Below are 27,773 nucleotides of genomic sequence, written 5' to 3'. Positions count from 1 at the left end.
CAATGTAATCCAATATTCGAAAAAAAGAAAGAAAGAAAGAAAGAAAATACATGTTAATATATGGAAAGAAAATGGTACAGCTGGTATGGAAGAATTCCAAGGAATCATCACGGAGAGGGTTATTCCCTAATAGTAATTCCTTCCTTATAAAAATATGATTATCTGATTATACTTTCAAAAGCTTCAAGTGGCTGACAGAACAGAATTACCACTTGGGGGGTGGGGAGAAGAAACTAGGAGAGAATTACAAGGCCTACCCAAGGTTCATGGAAATACAGAATCCAAGGCTTCAACTTCCTATCTAGTGATACCCACAATCTTCTACTGAAGTGAAGTGAAGTGAAGTCACTCAGTCATGTCCTACCGGGCTCCTCCGTCCATGGGATTTTCCAGGCAAGAGTACTGGAGTGAGGTGCCATTTCCTTCTCCAGAGGATCTTCCCGACCCAGGAATTGAACCTGGGTCTCCCACATTGTAGGCAGACGCTTTACCGTCTGAGCCACATGTTCTACTGTGTGAGCTAAATAGGGCAACATTCCCAAGTCAAAGAGGAAGATGTGATAACTGGGGTTTCTTATAAACTGATTATAGTATTAGGTACTAGGCTCAGCTGGAACTGTACTTACAAGGTGAGAAGGACAATATTCCTATAGGACACAGGATCTGGGCAACTCCCAGTTCTTCTCTGACCCTCGTGTGAAAATACTAGAAAAGATGCTGCTCACAACTCTGGAGCCAGACACAACAGGTTTAAATCCCAGCTCTATTGTTAGCTGTGTGGACACAAACTAACCAATTTTTGTGTCTCAGTTTCCTCTCCTATAAAATGGGGATAATAAAGAGTACCTACTTTCTTAGGGCAGCTGGGAGCACTAGTGAGTTAATACACATACAGAACTTGGAATGCTACCTGGCACAAAGTAAGTACTGAGTGTCATTACTGTCATCACTGGAAAGCGAGCAGTTCCTCACCTCCAGGTTCTCAGGGGCCTCTGGCTGAACAGAAACAAAGGAAACTTATGTAGTAACACTGCCAACAGGCACTGCTCTGTTCCTTCCATCAAGACCATGACTCCATGTTTCAGATCTTCTTTCCTTTTATTGAAAAAAATTTTAGAAAATGGCAGTTAATAAAGGACACAAACAAATCAACAGGGATATACCAGTGGAAAACATAGACAACATAAAACTAAAAATGCCATTGGCTTCTTTAATTAGTTAAAAGCACAAAACGTAACAGGCAGAAAGTCTCTTAAACAAATTAAAAAGCTATGTTTTTTCCCCCAATTCTCCCCAAGTCAGATATATACACACCCACAAAAATGGTGTGTGAAAGGAAACTGTCATACATAAGAAGTTGTATCCTGAATTAAGGGAAACAGCTGTTTAAACAGGAATTAACATAAAAAGGTCAGCAAGAGGTTAACAATTTTAAAAACTGAGTCTTCAAATGCTGCATGGCACAAAGCTATACTCTATAAAGTACTGCTAGGTATGAAGGAGGAAGTCTGTATGGTTTTTAGCAAAAATGCTTTTCCAGAAGAGCAAATCAAAACAATGCAATCAGCAGACCAAAGAGGCTATAGCTAGATATCAGAGCTACAACTTCTCATATCTGAGCTAGAAGTTTCTACTTATCCAGAATGGACTAAAATTTCAAGACAAAACAGGGACATTTTTAACATTTCTTACTTTATCCATATTAAGTTCTCGGTTTCTTTCTCCTTCACCCCTTAATTTGGCAAGATCCAGCCAAAAGACAGCTGCTTTTAGAAGCAGCTATTTTATTTTTCTTTCTGTGGCAAGACTGTCATGGAGTCTTGATATCTCAGGCTCATATGCGTCCATGACCAGAGTCCCGCTGTGATCAAAAAACTTAGCAATGGACTTGGTGAACTCCGCTTCCCGTTGCTGCTTTGTTCTTCCACTGATGAAGGTCAGTTTCAGAGTGTATTTATCATCGAACCTGAGCAAAGATGACAAACCAAAAACCAAACACAGACATTCAGCCAGTAACAACATAGCACCAAGAGTTTTTGAAGAATAGCACTGAGCAGGCTACTGGTGATGTAGGGAACATACAGCGTTATCCTTTCCGAAAAAAAAAAATTAGGGGACGTTCAGGATAAAAAAATCTGATTTGTAGGTGCTGCTATGTCCCCCCTGATTTAAGTACTATGTGCCTCCTTTACCTTGTCATAGACTGCTAAATCACATGGACTATCTTCTTTCACTTCTGCCCTTTACTTCGCTGTTATGGTAGAAGGGTATTGCCAGTAGACACTACTCTCCAGTCTTACCTGATTAGGTCCCATTTCTTAATACTATACTTGGGCATAAACTTTTCTGGGAAAGTCTTCCCAAATTGAGTTAGATGTCTTGCCTTTGTCATACATACACCATCCATCAGTCACTCCAAACACTCGGTGCCCATCATCTGCTAGGTCTAATGATAGGCTCCTGTGCTGTCAATGAAATTATCTATTGAAACGATATTCATGTATTTGTGTTCTTTACTAGTTTCAGGGATTTTTGAGGGGAAAGATTTTGTCTTGTTTTCTATTCTTAGCCTGGCACTTGCTAGGTAATCAAATCATGATGAATAAATGAAGAACCTTTGCTTTCACAGATGTTCCCCAATTCCAGGCTGCTGGGTCCTTGCTCCGTGTAATCAACCTAGCTTCAGGTTCTGTCCTGATCCCAGGCCAGCAGTATCTTTTACTCCATGAATTCCAGAGATCACTTTAGCTACACCTTAAGGTATCCTGAAGGCCTTTACTATCTCCATTCATTCAAGAGGATTTATGACATCAACCCCTGGTAGGCCAATGTTCCTCCCCTGCCATCCCTACCTGTTTCTGTCTCCATTTAATTAGGGCATATTCAGTGGATTGTCAGGTTGATATTACCTTTAGAGGAAGCAGATGCTTGAGCCTCAGATTTTTTCCTGCATATTTAAAAGAGGGAAAGTCCCACCCACTTTACAGGATCATTGTTATAACAGTGCCTATCATTAACCAGTGCTCAAAAAAAAATCATTGCTCGATAAATTGTTGTCTAGCCAGTTACTTTCAACCTGGATAGATAGGAGAAAAGGTCCTTGAATACTTTCAACACCTCAAAAAATTTTTTCAAGCTCTGCTCAACTGCTTCTAACTGATATCACAGTAATTTTTGGACTTTTGAGCCCAGTTCCATGGCTCTGATGGCAGGACACAATCTAATCTAATCTAATAGCTACTGAATGATTCAACAAATATTTATTCAGGACCAACCAGTATTCAGGACTAGGCAGTATTGGATGCTAAGGATATACATCAATGAATACAACAGACAAATCTCTCTGTCTTTTGAGACTTTCAGTGTGTGTGAGGGAACCAGCAATAAAATAAAAATTATAATGTTCTTTTAAATATGCAAAGTCATCACTAAGCAGATGTTTGAGCATAGCCTAAAAGAAGGTGAGAGAACAAGCTATCTGGAAAAAGTATATTCCAGGCAGAATACAGTAAATGCAAAGGCAAGCACATACCCAGGATGTCTTAACAACAGAAAGGAGGCCAATGCAAACAAAACGGAGAGGGAGATGAGAGCCACAGGCTATGCTGTGTCTGCAAATGTGTGGAGGGTGCAGCTACATAAGTATGGACTTCTAAGCTATGCTTAGGATTTTAGCTTTTCTCTGTGTGAGAGGATTTTGAGCTGAGGATTGAGTTGATCTGCCTTATGTTTTAAAAGGATCATTCTGCCCACTGTATTGGAAATAGACTATGGACAGGGAGAACAGCTGCAGAGGTCCATTAGGACATTATTACAGTAACCTAATTGAGAGATGATGGTCAAGGTGGAGATATTAAGTGGTCAGAATGAATATAATTAGAAAGTAGAGCTGACAGAGTTCGCTGACAACCTATTCAAAGGACTGAGAGACAGAGGAGACAAAATGATTCCAGAGTTCTGACCTGAATAACTAGAAGGATGGAGTTGCCCTTTACTGAGATGAGGAAAACAAGGAAAAGCAGGCTTAGATGAGGGATAGCAGAGTTAGGTTTTAGATATGTTAATTCTGAGATGCTTATTAGGATCCAATGTCAAATAGAAAGCTGGGACAGTGGAGTTTGGAGAAGAGGTCTAGGATGAAACACAGATCTAGAAATCTTCACTATTACAAATGGTATTTAAAGTCCTGGAAGCCTGGCTAGGATTACACCTAGTGAGTGAATACAGACAGAAAAGAGATGCTAGGAATAGGCACTAGTGGCATTTCGAATTTAAGAGAAAGGGGATAAGGAATCACAGAGGACACCAAGGAACAGACACAAAAAGATAAGAATTATAAGATTATGGTATTCTAGAAGTCTAGTTTTTCAAAAAAGTGTAACAAGGAGAGAATTATTCACTGTGTCAAATGTAACAGGTCAAACACAATGAGGAAAGAGAACTGAAGAAAAGCAAATCCAAGAGATGAGAGACGACAACAAAAGGAATAGAGAAATGAGAAGACCATGTGAGGAGGATAAGGGAAAAGAAAAACAACTTTCTCACCTGGGACAAATTACAACTTACTTGTATGCCAGGAAAAAATGACCCAGCAGAGAGGGAAACACCAAGTAATCAGGGAGGGATAGAATCAAGTGGATGACTGGAGAGGAGGCTTCAGATAGGAACTGAGCAAGAAGGCAGAGTGTGAGGAGTGCTGCAGGTGGATAAAGCTGGCAGACTTCCGGCTGCTGCTCTCTCCCCAGAAACAGAAGCAGCTGACAGTGAAATCGGGGAGGAGAGCAAGAGGTTTGAGAACAGAGAAGGTAGCAAAGACCTTCAAGGACAGTGAGAGAGTAACTGGAATATAGAAATACCATGGAAGCTAAGCTAGGTAAGGAGTAAGTGAGACAATGAAGAGAAGAGGGCCAGGGAAAAGATGGTGGGCTCAAGGATTATGGATGCCACTGGGGCTGAAGAACTGTTGGGGCAAGAGAACAAGAAAGAGACAAACTAGAAAAATATAAAGCAGTGGTCAGAGAGTGAGATATTTAAAAAATGAAATTAATTATCAATAATACCAGATATGCAGATGACACCACTCTTATGGCAGAAAGTGAAGAGGAACTAAAAAGCCTCTTGATGAAAGTGAAAATGGAGAGTGACAACGTTGGCTTAAAGCTCAACATTCAGAAAACGAAGATCATGGCATCCGGTCCCATCATTTCATGGGAAATAGATGGGGAAACAGTGGAAACAGGGTCAGACTTTATTTTTCTGGGCTCCAAAATCACTGCAGATGGTGACTGCAGCCGTGAAATTAAAAGACGCTTACCCCTTGGAAGAAAAGTTGTGACCAACCTCAATAGTATATTCAAAACCAGAGACGTTACTTTGCCGACTAGGGTCCGTCTAGTCAAGGCTATGGTTTTTCCAGTGGTCATGTATGGATGTGAGAGTTGGACTGTGAAGAAGGCTGCGCGCCGAAGATTTGATGCTTTTGGACTGTGGTGTTGGAGAAGACTCTTGAGAGTCCCTTGGACTGCAAGGAGATCCAACCAGTCCATTCTGAAGGAGATCAACCCTGGGATTTCTTTGGAAGGAATGATGCTAAAGCTGAAGCTCCAGTACTTTGGCCACCTCATGCGAAGAATTGGCTCGTTGGAAGACTTTGATGCTGGGAGGGATTGGGGGCAGGAGGAGAAGGGGACGACAGAGGATGAGATGGCTGGATGGCATCACAGACTTGATGGACGTGAGTCTGAGTGAACTCCGGGAGTTGGTGATGGACAGGGAGGCCTGGCGTGCTGCGATTCATGGGGTCGCAAAGAGTTGGACACGACTGAGTGACTGAACTGAACTGAATACCAAGATCTAGGGTGTCTCTCAAAGGAAGTAAGTATTTAAGACACTGCAGAAAACAAGATAATCAGAGGAGAGAAAGTAAAGCTAAGAGGCCAGCATCCTAAAACAATCATCTACTGGGATACTGAAATCACTGATTAAGCCTTCTGAAAGGAGCTATGTTAAAGAGAGTGTCAATGAACCAGGAGCCATCTCCAAGCAGAGAGAAGTGAGTCTGTATTTAACTACAAGGAGAATGAACAAGGTGGCATACTTCCTCTCCAAAGGCACCAACAATGTGGCAGCTGGTAAAAGTCAGCAGTCAATGTGAAAAAAAATCAGAACCCTCATATACTGCTAGCGGGACTGTAAAATGGTACAGCTGTTTTGGAAAAGAGTCTGGCAGTTCCTCAAGCAAAGAGTTACCAGACGACACAGCAATTCTTCTCCTAGGTATATGAGAAATTAAAATGTTTGTCCACATAAAAACTTACACATAAATGTTTACAGCAGCATTATTCTTAACAGCCATAAGGTGGAAACAACTCAAATGGCCCTCAACTAGTAAGTGGATTAAGAAAAATGTAGTATATCCATGCAATGGAATATTATTTGGCACAAAAAGGAATAAAACATTGATAACATGTTTGAACCTTGAAAATATTATACTAAGTGAAAGAAGCCAATTACAAAAGATCACATATTGTGTGATTCCATCTGTATGAAATATCCCAAAGAGGGAAATATATAGAGACAGAGAGCAGATTAGTGGTTACTTAAGGTTTCAGAGAATGAGGGGATAGAGAAATAACTGTTATATAAAAGGTACAGAGTTTCTTTTGGCAAGGATAAAAATGTTTTAAAGTTGACTGTGGTGATGATTGCAAAATTTTTAAAAACATTAAGAAACCATTGAACTACTTTAAATATGGTGTGGAAACTGTATTTCAATAAGGCTGTTAAAAAATATTTAAGTCAGAATGTATACAATGAAATTAGGATGTTGCTTGGGTCTAGAATTCTGCAATTCTGCTTGAGTGCTCTGATACAGATTATAGATTTATGACAGCTGAGACCACAATGGCATCTATGAGTCCTGCCAGGAGATAAGAACTCTGGTGCAATATTAGAATGAAGCCCAGCTCCTCCTCACAGGCATCACCACAGGCTGGTAATGAGAGGCTGCATGGCATTGATGCTACACTTACCTTCATATAGGTGAGTAATTGGAGAGGCTACTACATGCTAGAACATTACCATGTGTTTTTAGGATAGTGACTGACAGCATGAGTTCCGGCATGGGCTAAATTCACTTCTGAGCTCTATAACCATGGAAAAATTAATTAAACCCTTTGAGTCTGTGTTCTTATCTTTAAAATGGGTTGTTCTAAGGTTTAAATGAGACAATGAGGTTGGCACAATACTCAGTACATAGTAAATGCTCAACAGATACTTGCTTTCATAATTCTTGGTGTACAGCTGAACAATGAGGGGGCAGTGTTAAGGTTGCTGACCCTCTGTGCAGTTGAAAATCCACATAGAACTTATAGTTACTCCTCTATATAGATGGTTCCTCTGTATCCACAGTTCCAAATATGTGGATTCAACCAATAATAGATCATGCAGTACTTCAGTATTTAACTGAAAGGAAAAAACTCCATATATAAGTGGACCCATGCAGTTCAAACTCCTATTGTTCAAAAGTAAACTATGTATACCAGCTGGCCAACCTAACAACAACTCTACAAGTCATTTTTACCCTCAGTTCAGTTCAGTCGCTCAGTCGTGTCCGACTCTTTGCGACCCCATGAATCGCAGCACGCCAGGCCTCCCTGTCCATCACCAACTCCCAGAGTTCACTCAGACTCATGTCCATCAAGTCCGTGATGCCATCCAGCCATCTCATCCTCTGTCGTCCCCTTCTCCTCCTGCCCTCAATCCCTCCCAGCATCAAAGTCTTCTCCAATGAGTCAACTCTTCGCATGAGGTGGCCAAAGTACTGGAGCTTCAGCTTTAGCATCATTCCTTCCAAAGAAATCCCAGGGCTGATCTCCTTCAGAATGGACTGGTTGGATCTCCCTGCAGTCCAAGGGACTCTAAAGAGTCTTCTCCAACACCACAGTTCAAAAGCATCAATTCTTCGGCGCGCAGCCTTCTTCACAGTCCAACTCTCACATCCATACATGACCACTGGAAAAACCATAGCCTTGACTAGACGGACCCTAGTCGGCAAAGTAATGTCTCTGCTTTTGAATATACTATCGAGGTTGGTCATAACTTTTCTTCCAAGGAGTAAGCGTTTTTTAATTTCATGGCTGCAGTCACCATCTGCAGTGATTTTGGAGCCCCCCAAAATAAAGTCTGACACTGGCTCAAAGTGAGAAATAGATTTAAGGGCCTAGATCTGATAGACAGAGTGCCTGATGAACTATGGAATGAGGTTCTGACATTGTACAGGAGACAGGGATCAAGACCATCCCCATAGAAAAGAAATGCAAAAAAGCAAAATGGCTGTCTGGGGAAGCCTTACAACTAGCTGTGAAAAGAAGCGAAGCGAAAAGCAAAGGAGCAAAGGAAAGATATAAGAATCTGAATGCAGAGTTCTAAAGAATAGCAAGAAGAGATAAGAAAGCCTTCTTCAGTGATCAATGCAAAGAAATAGAGGAAAAGAACAGAATGGGAAAGACTAGAGATCTCTTCAAGAAAATTAGAGGTATCAAGGGAACATTTCATGCAAAGATGGGCTTGATAAAGGATAGAAATGGTATCGACCTAACAGAAGCAGAAGATATTAAGAAGAGATGGAAAGAATGCACAGAAGAACTGTACAAAAAGGATCTTCACGACCTGGATAATCACGATGGTGTGATCACTCATCTAGAGCCAGACAACGTGGAATGTGAAGGCAAGTGGGCCTTAGAAAGCATCACTACGAACAAAGCTAGTGGAGGTGATGGAATTCCAGTAGAGCTATTTCAAATCCTGAAAGATGATGCTGTGAAAGTGCTGCACTCAATATGCCAGCAAATTTGGAAAACTCAGCAGTGGCCACAGGACTGGAAAAGGTCAGTTTTCATTCCAATCCCAAAGAAAGGCAATGCCAAAGAATGCTCAAACTACCGCACAATTGCACTCATCTCACACGCTAGTAAAGTAATGCTCAAAATTCTCCAAGCTAGGCTTCAGCAATACGTGAACCGTGAACTTCCTGATGTTCAAGCTGGTTTTAGAAAAGGCAGAGGAACCAGAGAACAAACTGCCAACATCCGCTGGATCACGGAAAAAGCAAGAGAGTTTCAGAAGAGCATCCATTTCTGCTTTATTGACTATGTCAAAGCCTTTGACTGTGTGGATCACAATAAACTGTGGAAAATTTTTCAAGAGATGGGAATACCAGACCACCTGACCTGCCTCTTGAGAAATCTGTATGCAGGCCAGAAAGCAACAGTTAGAACTGGACATGGAACAACAGACTGGTTCCAAATAGGAAAAGGAGTACATCAAGGCTGTATATTGTCACCCTGCTTATTTAACTTAAATGCAGAGTACATCATGAGAAACCCTGAACTGGAAGAAACACAAGCTGGAATCAAGATTGCCGGAAGAAATATCAATAACCTCAGATATGCAGATGACACCACCCTTATGGCAGAAAGTGAAGAGGAACTAAAAAGCCTCTTGATGAAAGTAAAAGAGGAGAGTGAATAGTTGGCTTAAAGTTCAACATTCAGAAAACGAAGATCATGGCATCCGGTCCCATCACTCCATGGGAAACAGACAGAGAAACAGTGGAAACAGTGTCAGACTTTATTTTGGGGGGCTCCAAAATCACTGCAGATGGTGATTGCAGCCATGAAATTAAAAGACGCTCACTCCTTGGAAGGAAAGTTATGACCAACCTAGATAGTATATTCAAAAGCAGAGACATTACTTTGCCGACTAAGGTCCGTCTAGTCAAGGCTATGGTTTTTCCAGCAGTCATGTATGGATGTGAGAGTTGGACTGTGAAGATGGACTGTGAAGAAGGCTGAGCACCGAACAATTGATGCTTTTGAACTGTGGTGTTGGAGAAGACTCTTGCGAGCCCCTTGGACTGCAAGGAGATCCAAGCAGTCCATTCTGAAGGAGATCAGCCCTGGGATTTTTTGGAAGGAATGATGCTAAAGCTGAAACTCCAATACTTTGGCCACCTCATGCAAAGAGTTGACTCACTGGAAAAGACTTTGATGCTGGGAGGGATTGAGGGCAGAAGAAGGGGACGACCGAGGATGAGATGGCTGGATGGCATCACTGACTCTATGGACGTGAGTCTGAGTGAACTCTGGGAGTTGGTGATGGACAGGGAGGCCTGGCGTGCTGCGATTCATGGGGTCACAAAGAGTCGGACACGACTGAGCGACTGAACTGAACTGAAAGGCTCAACTAGTTTACCCAATATACCAAAAGTCACACAGCTAGAGGTGAGCTGGAATTTGAACCCTGTTCTTAATACTTAGAAGACCTGAGGTGTCAGCTGCACAAAGTACACCTATCACTAGTCAGAAACAGACTGAATTGTGCTTCTCTGAGTTGCCCAGTTCATTGCTTCAAGATTTCTGATTGCACAGACTGCAGTCAGGATCACAGAAGACAAAGAAGCTAAGGTGGTTCTTCAAAGACAACTGACTTCATACCTCTGGCCTTTACAGTTTTATATATAGTTTATAGTTCGGCTCTCTAATGGCTCCATTTATTGGCCACAAGGAAACAGAATTGTTCTTCATTCTTCCACCAAAGTTACTTTCTCCCACAATTTATCCTCAGAGCACTTCTGTGATAATACAATCTCAGAAGTGTGACAGGAAAAATCTTCTATTTCATTCATAATACTTTCTTCACTTTATATGACTAGCACTCTGATCTGCAAAGAGTAGACATATAATAGTCTGTTGATAATGACTAAACACCCAGAGAAAATCCAACCTCAGGATTTAGGAATCTGTGAGGACAGTCATACCTTTTGAGACTGGACGACAGTTGCCAGATATCATCAGGATCCATGCCTGTAGGATCTTTCCTGTGTGCCACGAGAAAAATGCTCTTCTCCTTATACGAAGTATAAATGGTCAGGATCCCCATCATCACAAAATAGGTGCAGATAAAGTTAAGGGGAAAATACACAACATACACACAAAAGAGAAATAACACAAACTGACAGGCAAGGGCTACAAAAACTTCCATAATAGTTCTAAAGAACATAGTTTTGTCTTGCTGTAAAAACACTAAATTTTAATTACTTCGTATTCATGCTTATGTTTACTGCAAGAGACGCAAGGATCTCTCTGGTTAGTTCTGCAAAGAACATCTCAGGAAGAAAGGAAAAAGGTAGAGGGCATAAACCAGCTCTCTCTCTCCTGTTCAAGGACAACATATATAAGATCCTCTATTACCCGGTTTGTCAAGACTTGTGTTCATTTCTCCATACAATAAAAAACAAATAACCACAGTGGACTTGACCACATAACTAATTTCAAGGGTGATTAAAAGAAAGGGAAACTGACTTCAAAGCAGTTTACCGAAGAGTCTCATGCTCTACTAAGTAGGCTAGATGGGCGACTACAACAGTTTAGCTTACTATAAGAACAATTACTTCGTACATACATGTAGGCTTATTATTAAACTCAGTTTTTGACAGTACTAGCTACCGTGTTTGGGTTCTTGCATGCCAGAAACTGGCATAAGAACTCTGTGTACATATGTCATTTAAATAGGGCAAAGTGAATAAGCTTTGGAGTAAAGTGTCCTAAATTTGAATTCTAGTTTTTAACCAATGTAACCTCGATAAATTACTCCTTACTCCAAGGCTTAACACTGTTGCCTCTAAAATGGCAATTGAACAGACTTTTTAGAATTGTCATTAGATTTAGTGATGGTATATATACATTTTAGAGTATAGCACACAGAAGACATTTATAATGGTACTCATTACTATTGTGTATTAAAATGGTATGATTATTAAAATGGCAAGATCCTGTTTTGTTTTAAACAAGTATAACCAAACAAAAGAAATTCCATTAAAGCAGTTTCGTGGGAGGCCATATAATAAGGTTGCTGTCATTGTTCAAACCTCTTTGGAACTCCTTTGGGAACTGTCTCTAGAACCCAAGGCATATTCTTCTGAACTGCCTTAATTGTGAAAAAGGTCATAATGGATTGGTTTGTGTGATCCTGAAAAGAGTCAAGATGCAAATTCTGGGACTATGATTTGAGATCAGTTTGTACACAGACGATGAGATGGCTGGATGGCATCACCAACTCAACTGACATTAGTCTGAACAAACTCCAGGAGATAGTGAAGGTCAGGGAAGCCTGGCTAAGTGTTTTGCTACTAGGTGCTCATACTTAACCTCTACATTAATAACTGACAGAATTAAAAATAAAATAACCATACTGAATCTAAAATATCAATAATTATAACAAATTTACAGATGTTCACGTTTCATAATGTTACATCCTAACATCAGCAGGCCCCAAGGTGAAAGTCTGTTGTTTTTTTTTTTGTAGGAAGCAGAGAAGAATATCAGTAGAGATTTTTTAAAAAACTGTCAGTAGAAAACAAACCTGAGCTTAAAGGATATGATATAACACACAAGGCCAGAACAGGTTTGGACTCTGGGAAGGGATGCATATAATCCCAAATCAAAGCCACGATGGCAAAGAAACAGGAGATGGTACAGATGATGAGGCGACCATCAATTAGACCAAAATTCTCCACATACTTGTACTTTTCCAGAAGTACCTAGTGAGAAGAACAAGGAACCAAGCTAGTAGGACTACTTCCCTCCTTGTACCTGCTTTTTTTCTTAATTTCCATGATGAAAGTTATGATAATCATTTAAATGACCAAGTAGTTCTCTCCAATCAGGATTTTGCCACTCAGAGCAAAAAAAAAAAAAAGACTAAATGTGTTTACAAAAATCGCAGAGAAAAAGCTCATCAACTTCTGACACATTTTAAATCCTTATCTTCTTTAGACTGAAGCTAAAATTTTCTTTTCCCTTTTAAAATAGATAATCAATCATGCATGCCCATCCTATATTCCCTCAACCCTCTTGCCTCTAGGCAATTAATCTCAAAAACAACAGACTACTAGTTTTCTGGAATTAAAAAATTAAAGAATTTGAAGAGAAATTTGAGGTAAGTAATAATCATATTTTAACACATGCTCCCCTATATATACTGCAAGGTTCAGAAAATGCTTTCTGTCTCAATTCCTAATACTGAAAACTAAAGTCATTCCAACGCACAGAAAAAAAAAAAGTCCTGCAAGAGATGTGCCATCAGCTGTACATGAACTAAAAGACACTCCCCCTCACCTCTGTCCCCAGTAAAGTACCTTTTTGGCAGAATCATCCAAAGAATTTTTCACAGCTGATCCATCCCATTTGTCAATTTTTACAGGCTTATCGTCAATCTTCCACTGTAAAACAAATTGATAACTTGTGCATTAAAAGACATGGCATCTTACTAAAAGTAAAGTGAACTACTTCTTTAAGAGCATCCTCAAGTATACATAACATTTATTCTCTCTCCTGATGTTGAACAGCTAAACAACAAAACACTTGAAGATGAATTTGAAGGAAACTAGGTCACTAGAATCAGCTGGTAATCATATGATGTTGCCAGTCTCCATGCTGAAAAGTCAAATCTACAAGGGTAGAACACTGGCATGGGTTGTAGAGACTGTAGTGTGAGCTCAAATATCCCATCCCCATTATACCCAAATGTGGGAACAGAAAGGAATTCCATTTGTTCATCCTCTCACTCTGCGACTACAAAACTTAGACAACATCCATCCAGACACTAACAAAAGGATGGTCTTCTTTAATACGTTTTTGTCTCCCGACATTTTACCAGCACATCTAAGTAAGAAAACAGCAGATTCAGTGTAGTCTTTTGGAAAGAACATTTTGAATTAAAAACTGAGTCCTATCACCAATTAGGTATGTGACTTTGGACAAAGCCTGCTTCAATTTCCCTCACCTGTATAGGTTTATAAAGGTTCCCAAATACTGTGCTAATTAAAGGCAAATGATTCTCTCACACACACTGCTGGTAGAAGTTCAAAAAGGTGTAACACCTACAGAAGATAACTTAGTATCTTGGATTCAACTTCCCACTTCTGGGAATTTTTCCTTGTATGCACAGACATTAAATAATATACAAGGTTATTCACTGCAGCACATTTGCAACTGTAAAAACATAATTCAAGTGCTCACTTACACCAGACTGGTTAAACAAACTATGGTTCACCCAGATATCCTGAAAAGGCTAAGGGACATGGGTGGGAAGGAGACTTTTCAATGTGTACCTCTTTCATTGTTAACCATGTGAATAGATTCTGTAAATTTTTTTTTTCTCAAATGCAAGTGATTATGTGAATGTAGGTTAAGTGAAACAGGGTACAGAAATAATCTGATAAACCTGTCTTTTTTATAGATCATATGCCCAACTCAATTTTTTCAGGTCAAGTGAACAAATATCGAGTGTCATAAAAATTACAAACAAGCAGACAATCCAAAATTCATTTGACTTTAGTATAGATTTTACTGAAGGACAGAGAAGAAATCTTAATATTATTTAACTCTCTGAGCACAAGTTCAGAGATACTGCGGACGAGAAATAAAGAGATGGAATAAATATCTGTAAAACGTGAGATTTTAAAGGAACACAAAAATATAATTCATCAAACTTAATTTTGTAATTCTACATGCTATTACATAGAAAAGAAAAACTACTCTGTGAAGTCTGTTGGGAGAAAATGCATGAGCTAAAACAGTCATACTTCAAGTGATTAAAACCCAAATCAAGGCTTCTCTCCTTTGTGTCTCATAAAAACAAGAATTTTCTTTGAGAAATTACTACCGGCAGCATGCTGTAATAAGATTCTAACAGCCTGCCAGCCTACAAATCAAACATGACACCTAATTTTAAAAACACAAATCGAACCAAGAAGAAATTAACAGGCTATCTAGCTAAATAGCTTGCTTATACTTACTTTTGTAAATCCCATTTTGGTAACAGCGAGCAAAAGAAGGAAACCTGTACAGCCAGAATCCATGACAGAATTTGAATTATTTATGAATGAAAGTCATTAAGCCTTTTTCGGCTCATTCCAAAAAAATGATGTTCTTATAGAAACTCAACCCCATGTCACTACTTGCAGTGCATTACAGAAAAGAAACTTGCTTCCACAATTCAGCGTATAATTTCTTGGCAATTTGGGGGGATAAAATGCATTAGAAGCCATCACAATCTGTTCTAATATAGCCTCAGTTCTAATTCCACTGGTACCTAGAAGGATCTTCAGTAAGTGGAACAAGAACATTTCCAGTCAATTACATGACCAAGAAAATTTATAACTGATTTCTGAAGAGATGGGAGCATCATTCATTCGGTGTACATGAAAAACCTTAGCCTATGTCAAAGCAAATAGCATCTCTGCTGTAGCACAGAGACACATCTGGAAAAGGGGCAGGAGGGTGGACATTTTCCATCATTCTCAAAAACTGTCCATCAACTAAAATGTATGATATTCATCATGTTCTCTCCACTGCTATTCAAGGTATTTTAGAAACCATTTTCTTACCCTCACTTCTCTTCCTCAACTCTAAGAGTGAATTATCTTCCTTTGTAGTTAATAAATAAGACAAAGCAAAGGTTGGTTTCTTTTATGTTGAACCTCCCAGGATAAATCACAAGAAAATTCTGTGCAGAAAAGAAATATAGATCTTAGACTGCCATCCTTAGAAAAACCTGTGTAAAAGGATGGCTCTTGGCTGGCAAGTGGGAGGTTGGCTGGTAAATGGATTCCTACACTGATATTAAAACTTTCCCCAAGTGATAAAGAGTAGGTCACTATGCCTAAACTGCTTGTATAAACAACGTGGTTTATGCTAAATACCTGTTTTTCTTCTAGGAGTCTGGAATTTTGGCACGGACCAGGGAGATGGTGCCTATTTAATCAGCCCCTTAATAAAAACTTGGGCACCGAGTCTCTAGTGAGATCCCCTGGCAGACAACACTTCACACACATCATATCACATTGTTGTTAAAGGAATTAAGCACAACCCGTGGGAATTTAGTGGGAGAAGACTCTCGACTCCTGCCCTTGATTTCCTCTGGACTTCATGCTATTCACCTTTGCCCTTTGCTGATTTTGCTTTGTGTTCATCTGCTGTAATAAATCTTACCCAAGAGTATGGCCCTGCGGGTACTTCTAGTGACTAACAGAGCAGGGCGATCCCTGAGAGCTTTGATACACAGGCAGTATTGCCAACTGAGATATAGCAGATGTGGTAACCTGGCACACAATTCCTCTTCCCCTCATTCCCTATGTATTAGAGATACATGTATATTGGGCACAATCAACAATCAGTGTTGACTAAGCTAATATTTGCACTAAGGTCATATACACACATGGTTTAAAGAGTTCTGTTAAGTTATTAAAATTAAAAAAAAAAAAAAAAAGAATTACCAGTCCTGCTTTCCCTCCCTTGAGACACTCCTGACCATTGTCCATTTCCTATTCCCCACAGACACTAACTTCAATTCCTTAGGCTTTTTGGGGTATCCACCTCCCAAATCTTAGGGAAAAGTTTATAGTATTATCTTCAGTGTTCAGCATTAAGTCTTCTGACTTTTTTCACCACCATGAAAGATGAGATTTAACCAATTCATCCCCTACCACTTTCACATTTACTTTTCCTGCTCCTCCTTCACCATCTTTTGAATATACTTACAGTAGACCAATATTGATTTGTTACTACATAATACCTTAATTTTTGCTAGATCATTATTTGCAGTTTACAATATGATCATAAATGCTGTTCACAGATTAAGTCATGTAATAGATTAGGATTCCTTTTCTGCATAGCTTTTTGCTTTCCTTGGAGCTACTACTGTTTTCATGGTCAGACAGTGTATTTCTCACCAATATATTCTCAAATTCTTCCCCAGTTCTTAAATCTCCTCTCAATATCTGCAATCACATGGAGCATTTTGTGAATTTCATCTTCCTAGAGAAACCTCTCTGGAAGCCTTCTGACCTGCTTCAGTCCAGGTGGCCTTCTTTCTAGGCCCACTGTGTAACTGTCATCCTGAAGCCTCCCTTTACCATCTCCGAGGGGTCCCTTAACCTCCTCTTGAGCTGATCCCCCTTTCCTTAGATGCCATGTCTTACTCTTTGCCTGGTTTACTATTCCAGCCTCCGTCCATTATCCCCATCCCTCTCCTGCTATCCAAATTCATAGATTGAAATCCTAAACCAGAATGTGACGGTTTTAGGAGGTGGTACCTTTGAGAAGTAATTAGGTCATGAGGGGCTTCACGAAAGGGATTAATGCCTTGATAAAAAGACATGAGAGTTTGCTTCTATTGTTTTCCACTATGTGAGGATACAAGAAGGTTGTCTGCAAGTAGTTAAGAAGGCTGTCACCAGATGCAACCATGCTGGCACTGGATCTCAGACTTCCCAGCCTCAAAACTGTGAGAAATAAATTTATGATATTTTTATTAGAGCAGCCCAAACTGACTAGCATCCTCTTTTTACAGATAACATTAATGGTCTAAGAAATTTGCCCAAAGTGAAAGCTAGAAAGTAGTAAAGCTGGGACCTAATCAAGTTCTCATGATTTCAAAACCTGTACTCTTTCATTACTTTACACTGCTTCCCACAAAATACAAGGAAAGGAATTATTAGCCATCAAAACCAAAAGGAAACACATCTCTGAAGTGACAGTCACATAAAGTATCTTGACTTTTATCTAATAAGTTATAGTTAATAACTTAAGAAAAGCTTAAAAAGATTTTAATCTTAATATGCCAACAAAACCTATAGGATATAAAATATTTGGAATTTTCCATTTTCCTCCATTTGAAACCAACTGCTATTTGGCTGAAAATATGGTTCAAAAAGTCCTATCTTAAATAAATCACTTCCCTGCCACTATCAACACAACACACTTTATCAAGCCAGCATATCTGATATCAAACCTTGATGATGAACCATTCACAAAATTTAGGCATTTGATGGCTTTTAGAGAACATTACAAAGATTCAACTTCAGTTATGATTCTCCACTGCAAATTTGAAATAAAAAATTTTAGTACAGTGAAAACTGAAGTTAAAGTTACGCAGTGATAAAGATCTCAGTGGATTTCTTTGTAAGTTCCTTAGCCTGACAACTGGGCAGTAAGACTTAAAGGATTCCTCAATTCACACTGAAGAGATGAGGATACCAGAGGTAAACTGTGTCAACAGAAGGACCCTGCTCTGATTTTAAAGGAGCTTGAAGAAATATTATTAAACCTTTTCTCTCCCTTCTTTGGCCTCTCTCAGATGAGACGGCGGCTGCAGGCTGCAAAGACAGAAGGTAGCAGGAGATGTGGCACGTGACAGGGGAAGCATATCCTAGATGACCTTCTCCACTGGGTTAAGGGACTTGAGACTTTATTCTGAAACAAGCAATGGAGAATATTTTAAGCAGATGAACAATACAACCAATCTGTGTTTTTTTTTTTTTTTAACGTCATTTTTAGAGGCAACTTAGCAAAAGGTCTGGAGGGGAGTAACACTGGAGATCAACTCATCAGATGGGGCCCGATTTAGATGCAGGCTTGAATTAGAGCAGCAGCAGGTGGATGAAAAGGGAATATTTATGAGGTACAACTGGCAGGACTTACTATCAGACTAGGTACATAAAATGTGAAAGAGAAAAGACAGAGGTGACCACTCGACTAGAATTTGGGCTTAGATAACTAAGTGGTCATGTTGTTTTCCAAGAGAAGGAACGCAGCAGGAAAGACGAGAAATACCCATTTGCATATGCTGAGTTTGAGATGTTTAAGCTCTACAGTTAATAGTGATTTCAGAATTTTCTAAACCAAAATAAGATTATGAAAACTTATGGCAGACTCAGAAGCTGATATACTATTTGAGTTGAAAATAACACACCCCTACCTCTCACATGTACACATTTGCGAAAAGATCACAAAGCAGTAAGTTCAAAATAAGAAAAACTTCAATTTGGGGAGGAAATGATGTTTGTCTTGAGGAAGCTTCAGTTCAGTCGCTCAGTAGTGTCTGACTCTTTGTGACCCCATGAATGTCAGCACGCCAGGCTTCCCTGTCCATCACCAACTCCCGGAGTTTACTCAAACTCATGTCCATAGAGTCAGTGATGCCATCCAGCCATCTCATCCTCTGTCGTCCCCTTCTCCTCCTGCCCTCAATCCCTGCCAGCATCAAGGTCTTTTCCAATGAGTCAAATCTTCGTGTAAGATGGCCAAAGTATCGGAGTTTCAGCTTCAGCATCAGCCCTTCCAATGAACACCCAGGACTGATCTCCTTTAGAATGGACTGGTTGGATTTCCTTGCGGTCCAAGGGACTCTCAAGAGTCTTCAACATCACAGTTCAAAAGCATCAATTCTTCGGTGCTCAGCTTTCTTCACAGTCCAACTCACATCCATACAGGACCACAGGAAAAACCATAGCCTTGACTAGACGGATCTTTGTTTACAAAGTAAAGTCTCTGCTTTTTAATATGCTGTCTAGGTTGGTCATAACTTTCTTTCCAAAGAGTAAGTGTCTTTTAATTTCATGGCTGCAATTACCATCTGCAGTGATTTTGGAGCCCAAAAATATAAAGTCTGACACTGTTTCCACTGTTTCCCCATCTATTTGCCATGAAGTGATGGGACCAGATGCCATGATCTTCGTTTTCTGAATGTTGAGCTTTAAGCCAACTTTTTCACTCTCCTCTTTCACTTTCATCAAGAGGCTTTTTAGTTCCTCTCCACTTTCTGCCATAAGAGTGGCGTCATCTGCATATCCGAGGTTATTGATATTTTTCCTGGCAATCTTGATTCCAGCTTGTGCTTCTTCCAGCCCAGCGTTTCTCATGATGTACTCTGCATTTAAGTTAAATAAGCAGGGTGACAATATACAGCCTTGACGTACTCCTTTTCCTATTTGGAACCAGTCTGTTGTTCCATGTCCAGTTCTAACTGTTGCTTCCTGACCTGCATATAGGTTTCTCAAGAGGCAGGTCAGGTAGTATTCCCATCTCTTTTAGAATTTTCCACAGTTTATTGTGATCCACATAGTCAAAGACTTTGGCATAGTCAATAAAGCAGATGTTTTTCTGGAACTCTCTTGCTTTTTCGATGATCCAGCAGAATTGGCAATTTGATCTCTGGTTCCTCTGCCTTTTCTAAAACCAGCTTGAACATCTGGAAGTTCATGGTTCATGTATTGCTGAAGCCTCTTACTATCATCTAATTTAGAGTACAATTCAGCAATACCAAGATATCTCAAAAAGAGATATTATAGCTCCTGGTAACATAATCTTCAATTTCCATCTTTTTTCTTTTTTTTTTAATAAAAATGGCCAATAAATACTGCAAAAAAATTACTTCTGAATAGTGGCTTATTACTGTCTATAGTTATCGCTAGAGTTAAGTTGTAGGTTAGAGATTACCATGTTAATTATGAGCATGAACATTAATGGCAACACCAGAGTAAATGGAGGTAAGTAAGTGGAGGTAAGTAAGTGGAGGTTAAGTAAGTGGAGCTAAGTAAGCGGAGGTAAGTAGACTGGCTCCAGCTATGGCAAGTAGGCACTGAGACATATAAATCTGGGGCTCAGAACAGAGGTCTATATTGAAAACATAAATGTGGAAGTAATTAACTTACATACAGTATTTAAGCCAGGACACTGTGTATCTCCTTGGGATGTGTACATAGACAGGGCCAGGGGCTTGCCAGTATTTCCAGGTCAGGAAAAAAAAATAACAGTAACAGAAAACATAGATCATGGCATCCGGTCCCATCACTCCATGGGAAATAGATGGGGAAACAGTGGAAACAGTGTCATACTTTATTTTGGGGGACTCCAAAATCACTGCAGATGGTGATTGCAGCCATGAAATTAAAAGACACTTACTCCTTGGAAGGAAAGTTATGAGCAACCTAGACAGCATATTCAAAAGCAGAGACATTACTTTGCCGACTAAGGTCTGTCTAGTCAAGGCTATGGTTTTTCCAGTGGTCATGTATGGATGTGAGAGTTGGACTGTGAAGAAGGCTGAGCGCCGAAGAATTGATGCTTTTGAACTGTGGTGTTGGAGAAGACTCTTGAGACTGCAAGAAGATCCAACCAGTCCATTCTGAAGGAGATCAATCCTGGGATTTCTTTGGAAGGAATGATGCTAAAGCTGAAACTCCAGTACTTTGGCCACCTCATGCGAAGAGTTGACTCATTGGAGAAGACTTTGATGCTGGGAGGGATTGAGGGCAGGAGGAGAAGGGGACGACAGAGGATGAGATGGCTGGATGGCATCATTGACTCGATGGACGCGAATCTGAGTGAACTCTGGGAGTTGGTGATGGACAGGAAGGCCTGGAGTGCTGCGATTCATGGGGTCGCAAAGAGTTGGACACGACTGAGCAACTGAACTGAACTGAACAATAAAGACAGATAAGTGGAGGAGGAAAACTAGGGCAAGTGGCATTCTAAAAGCCACACAAAGAAAATATTTCAAGAAAGAACTGATCAATGAATCATATACTCAAGATCAGGTAATAAGAAAAACCACTATTGAGATCTGACAAGATCGAGGTCAGAACAGAGAAACGGTGCAGGCAACAGCTAAAACAGGGAGCTGGGCTGTCAGAGGTTATTAACATCTGTGATACCACTGTGTTATACAGTGATGAGAAAGTAGTTAAAAAAAAATAACTTGATGCTTTAAAGATTACTCCATAAATGCTATAAAAAGAATGAGTTTTAAAAACAGATCTAATTCATGTATCAGAAAACTCATCATATAAAAATGTGCAGTGGTTTTTATTCTTTTCACAACATTATGCAACCATCAACATCTAATTCCAAAACACTGTCATCATCCCCAAAAGAAACTCTATACCCATAAACAGTTATTCCAATTACCACGACCCCACTCCCAGCCTTGGCAACCACTACTTTCTGTTTGCATGAATCTGCCTATTCCAGACATTTCTTGTCTATGGAATCATATAATATGTGGCCTATTGTGATTAGCTTTTCTCATTTAGTATATTTTCAAGGTTCATCTGTATTGCGTCATGTGTCAGTGTCTCATTCCTTTTTATGGCCAGATAATACTTCGCGCCATGGATATACCACACTTTTATAGCTTGCTTCCACCTTTTAGCTATTGTGAATAATGCTGCTATGATCAAGTTTTTGTGTAGACACATTTTCAATTCTCTTGAGTTCATAACTAGGAGTGGGACATGCTGAGTTATAACTTTTTCATCATTTTACATTTCCATCAGAAATGCAGGAGGGTCCCAGTATCTCCATATCCTCACCAAAAATGGTTATTTTTCTTTTTCTTATGATAGCCGTCCTAGTGGCTTCTCACTGCAGTTTTGATTTGCATTCTTTAGTAACTAATGGTGTTGAGATCTTTTCATGTGCTTACTGACCATTTGTATTAATATATCTTCTATGAAGAAAAGTCAATTCACAGCCTTTATTCTTTTCAAAATTGGTTTGTCTTTTTTATTATCAAGTTATAAGACACTTTATATAGTCTGGATCCTAGACCCTTATCAGATATATGACTTGCAAATATCTTCTCTCATGCTGTGGACTGCCTTTTCACTTTCGTGATAATGTCCTTTGATATGAAAAACTTTTTTGATGAATCAAAAATAATGAGTTTTGACATGTTTTTTAAGTTTGGTTTGCAAAATGCGATTAAAAGTCTGCATCTTTTAAACACAAACACAGGCATCACAGTAGTGCCACAGAACTGTTCACTCTGTCAGAGCTTGGTTAGGGTACAGGCATACTACCCTGCTCAAGTTTGGCAAGCAAAGATCCCACTGAACAGAGCAGAAGAGTATATATGACCTGTCTAAGGATGCATGGCTGGTGGGTGACAAAGCCATGGCTTCAGCCTAGGTCTTCCAACTTCAAATCAGATGCTCTTTCCACTACTATATTAGCTAGAACATGGTCTGCTCCAGCGTGAAAGGCAATGTGCTAAGTAAGGTAAGTGTACTGGATTAAGAGTTGGGCAGCCAGGTTCTGGAACTGTAACTGATTGTGTGGTCTTGGATAAATCACTTCATCTTCCCCTCTCCAACTGTATCAATGTCTGTCTGTATGTCTCTAAAATGAGGAGGCTGGAACAGATGAACTTCAAGGTCTCTTCAATACAAACACTTTAGAGAAATCACTACTGATTAAGCAGAATAGTTGAAAATCAAACAAGAAAAAAAAATCTTTAAATGTCCAAATCAGAAGGGATTTAAAAAGTCATCTAAGACAGACGTTCTCAACCTGGATGTAACTGTTAAAATGTAAAAGAAAAAAATAAATAAATAGCTATGTGTGAAACCATGCAGCTCTCCAGGCCCCACCCCCAGAGAACCTGATTCGGTTCTGGGATGAGGTCCAGAAGTTTGTATTTTTAACTGAAATCTCAAGAGGGTCTGATGCAAACAGTCTTCATTACACGTTACAAAAAATATTATCTAAGAAGTGAAATCCAGAGAAACTAGCTAGTTAGTGGCTGCTGTTTCGTTCAATGTTTACTATGTACTAGAAACCAAGGTAAAAATTATTATTATCCTCACTTTACAGATGAGGAAACTGAGATACAAAGAGATTTATTAATTTGCCCAAGAACACATTTCTGATAAGTGGCAGAGCAAGAATTCAAAGCCAGCCAGCCAGCCTGGCACCAGAACCTATATTCTCAACTACGAAGATATAAAAACTCTGCGTTAAGATCAGGTTGACAGTTCAGCCAGGAGCCAGAAATCCATATACGAAGTTAAAAGGGCTGGGTACAGCCTCTAAAAAGCATATTTTAATACCACACGTCAATTTTAATAGCCAAAAAATCCAGCCAGGAGACAGAAATCTGGCTATGAGATTAAAATCTGGATACAGTTCTAAAAAGCATGCTTTAATAGTGTAGTAGTGTCAGTCACTCAGTCAAGTCCAACTCTTTGCGACCCTATGGACTGTAGCCCACCAGGCTCCTCTGTGCATGGGATTTTCCAGGCAATACTGGAGCGTGTTGCCATTTCCTCCTCCAGGGGATCTTCCTGACCCAGGGATCAAACCCGGGTCTTCCACAGTGCAAGCCAGATTCTTTACTGTCTGAGCTACCATGGAAGCTCTGGTGCTTTAATACCACATGTCAATTTTAACAGCCAAAGCAAATTAAGTAAACAAATTTTTTTTATAGCCTGCTACACAGAACAAAATACTTTGATGCATTTTGGCGAAATAAGTTATCACAATGATCTAAGTTATTCTGTGATGGAAGCCAGAAAGTTATATTTGCGTATCTATTTTTAAGATCAGGAAGCTAGAATTGCTTTGTTCTCCAAGTCAGTTTCAAAGGACCAGAAACTCACATCTGTTTAGGGAAAACTAGAAACATATTTGCATTTCTTTATTACATTTCTTCACAGCAAATAAAACTACAGCTGCAAGAAATAAAAACCCTCCAAAAAAGAAATCGAATTAAAGAAATGTAAAGTAACAGCCCCTCATTTTCTCCATGTTCTCTTCCACAGTCCCTGGTTTTCAGACAGTTAGAAGCACCATCCTCTAAGGCAGTTTCTGAAGACTAGGGTGGCAAATATGAAGTTTTCTCTTTGCTAAATTCAATGCTTCAAGTACTTATTCTATGTTGATCACCACAGAGAACCTCTCATGGGAAACTGACATACTAATTGGGGGCAGGATACAAAACAATATGTCACATTAAGTGACAGCTAAATTCCCATTGCAATAAATGCTAAAGACTTCAGAGGAAGAACAAATCAATGTAAGGCTGAAATCAAGGTTTCCAAGTAAAAACACCTGAACAGCTCCTGATTTATTTTCTCTCTCCTCGGCACCTCACTTCTTGCTTAATTCTGCCAACGTTCTCTTTTGTGAAGCCTTTCATCTATCTCTGCTAGCAAGTTAGGGTTCTCCTCACCTTGTCATTCTGTTTTTATAGCCCTTTACAAAGACCATATAGCAATTTATTATATGACAATATTCACAGTAAGCCACAATTATGTATGGGCATCCACACTGTTTATATAAGGAAATTTAAGTTCAGTAATACCACATAACTTATCCAACATCATATAGTTTTCAACATGCTGCACTAGAATTCAAACATGTCTTCCTTTTTGTATTAAACCCCATACAGCAGTATGGTATGAGGCCTATAAGAAGACTTGTAAATTCTACCACTCCCAACTATCTGAATGATTCTTCCAAAACCACTTAATATATTAGACTCAAAAACCTTCAGCAGGCTCCCTACTCCTACTTCAGGCAATCCATCCATGCCATTCTCTATCTGATTCCAGTCAGTCAACGGAGTACCTAAGAAACAATAGGCATCAACCATACAGCTTTGTTCAAGGACATTTTTACCTGGTATGCCATCTGTCTCTCAAAATAAGGTCCCAGCTCCACGAGGGCTCCCACCCCTTTCCAAATGGATCTCAGGGATCATTCTCTCTCTCACGTTAACTTCGTAAAAAGTGCCTAAGTGAATGCCAAATTCTTTTATGTTCAGTATTTTGGACTTACACTCTGCTATACGGAGTATTTTCTGACAGCAGGATTTTTTTTTTTTTTCCTCTGCCATTACATGTCTGAATTAGATACTCTTAAGTTACAGAGGTCATTCATACGTATCATCTGGTTCTCCCCCAAACTCTAATATTTCAGGTGAAGAAAGGAAAACAGTGACGTTAAATGACTTGTTCATCTTCATGTTACTTTTCAGTAATCATTGCCTTAGCAGACTGTCCATGCTTAATATCTGCTTGAAGCGGAGGAAAAAGCAAGAGCACTCAATGGAACAGAATGAACACAGGTCATGAGGTGCTCACCCAGCAAGAAAACAATTCCCAATGACCATCAATCCTCAATACTTTCATAAAGCTTGGAGCAATTTCCCATCTCAACTGCTGGACAGGAACAGGACAGAACATGTTCCTATCTCTTAAAGGTTAACAGTGTGTGTATGTATGTGTGCTCAGTCACGTCTGACTCTTCGTGACCCCATGGATTGTAGCCTGCCAATGAGATTTAGCAGGAAACCCCATCTATCTATGGGATTTCCCAAGCAAAGAATACTAGAATAGTATTTCCTACTCCAGGGGACCTTCCTGACCCAGGGACTGAACCTGAGCCTCTTGTGTCTCCTGCACTGGCAAGAGGATTCTTTACCACTGTGCCACCTGGGAAGCCCTAAAAGGGTGCTGTACTTAGTCGCTAAGTCGTGTCCAACTTTTGCGACCCCATGGACTGTAGCCCGCCAGGCTCCTCTGTCCATGCGATTCTCCAGGTAAGAATACTGGAGTGGGTTGCCATGCCCTCCTCCAGGGGATCTTCCTGACCCAGGGATCAAACCCAGGTCTCCCGCATTGCAGGCAGATTCTTTACCGTCTGAGCCACCAGGGAAGCCCATGTAATTAAAAACCAATGACACCCAGAAAGAGAAGCAAAAAGATCTGGATAGGAACCTCTCAATATGATCACCTATTCATTTCTTAAGCACTCAGCAGGTGCTTAAAGACACATGAGTCTGAAAGCTGTTTTCAATGAAAAGTTAACAATCCTGACTATGTTAAAAACTCCAAGCTTATCATTTCTCATCAAACTGACCCAGGACCTTACAATGAGAAAACTGGAAGAAACCTTAGAATACATTCATTTTACAGATAAGGAAATAAGACACAGGGAGAACAAGCACATTTCAAGGTCACACAACTAATTAGAGGCAGAAGCAGTACTAGGATCCAGATCTCCACGCAATTGTTTCTTTCAAAATGCTATGTAAAGGGCAAGAAAGGCCAACTCAGGAAAATTTTTCTTTTATCCCAGTTGCTAGGTCCGCATTAAAAAGAAAGAAAGAAAAAAAAAAAAAAACTGGATGGAGAGAGGGAAAAAGAGGTCAGCGTGAACAGGTAGCAAGCTTATGCATTCTATTCACCCAGGACACATTCACCTGGCCCGGTAGCAGGCGAGAAGGAGGGGGAGGAGGTACGAGGTGGGGGGTGTAGAAGAAGAAAAACAAAAGAAGATAAATCTTAAAGACTTCCTGTTAGGCCGTAGGAGAAGTCGGTACTCGAAGTTCAGTATTCGGGTATCGGGATAAAACGCCTAGAAACTTCAGGAAGCAAAAACCCAAGAGCACTCTGGAATCTGTAGCAGCATGCTAGTGTGGCCGTCGTGGTGGGAGCTTGGAGACTATACTAACTTCCAAGAGTTGCTTTCATTCAGTCGAGACTCAATCTTCCCTGTCCGTGAAATGAGCAGATTCAACAGTGGCCCCCCAGCACCACCGAGGAAAAGCAATGGCCGCTCTGAAATGTGGGAATAATCAAATTATCTTAAGAAGCTATAGTGGCCGGCATTTAGGAGGAACACTTCCCAGAAGGAAAAAAGTCCTCAAGAGGAGAGAGCCCAGGTTTGAGGTATGTAGGGAGCTGGCTACAAGCACAAGTTAAGGTTCCCACGGTGGGCCAACGAGAGCTCCCTCTGAGAAGCCGCAGAAGAAAAGGGGGGCGAGGATGGGAAGAAGGACTCGCTGCCTCTCTGGCGCTCCCCAGGCCTCGACTGTCCCCAAGGATCGACTTCTCACCTTGTCCAGTAAACCGCTACGGCTACTGCCTGTCCCGCAGCCGGAGCCACCGCCAGCCCCACTACTGCCTCCGCCACCACCGGCTCTCCCGCCCTGAGAAGCCGCCGCCGCCATCTTGCTTGCCTCTGCGTTTCCCTCCTCTCCTAAACTTGTCCGAAGCCGATTGGCTGAAACTGACGGCGTGACGTACTGCGCGGAGTCCATCGGGATCCGTAGTTGGGGCTGGCTGACGCGAAGTTGCCAGCGGA

The 27,773-nt window shown here is 40.2% G+C and overlaps 1 protein-coding gene across 1 annotated transcript; it reads right to left on the bottom strand.

Moving 5' to 3' along the window:
- Window positions 1-1,196: 1,196 nt before the first annotated feature.
- On the bottom strand, window positions 1,197-27,656 carry SPCS2 (signal peptidase complex subunit 2). Its single transcript, XM_052652825.1, has 5 exons — window positions 27,526-27,656; window positions 13,199-13,282; window positions 12,441-12,601; window positions 10,820-10,954; window positions 1,197-1,966 (listed from the first exon to the last, which is right to left on the bottom strand). Exons 1-5 carry the CDS (start codon window positions 27,637-27,639, stop codon window positions 1,780-1,782), a joined length of 681 nt encoding a protein of 226 aa, XP_052508785.1. The 5' UTR covers window positions 27,640-27,656; the 3' UTR covers window positions 1,197-1,779.
- Between the last annotated feature and the right edge of the window lie 117 nt (window positions 27,657-27,773).

The sequence above is a fragment of the Budorcas taxicolor genome, chromosome 15 (assembly GCF_023091745.1).
Source record: "Budorcas taxicolor isolate Tak-1 chromosome 15, Takin1.1, whole genome shotgun sequence".
Lineage (NCBI taxonomy): Eukaryota > Metazoa > Chordata > Mammalia > Artiodactyla > Bovidae > Budorcas > Budorcas taxicolor.
The sequence above is the reverse complement of the archived record's forward strand: the minus strand, read 5'-3'. Positions and strand labels throughout refer to the sequence as shown.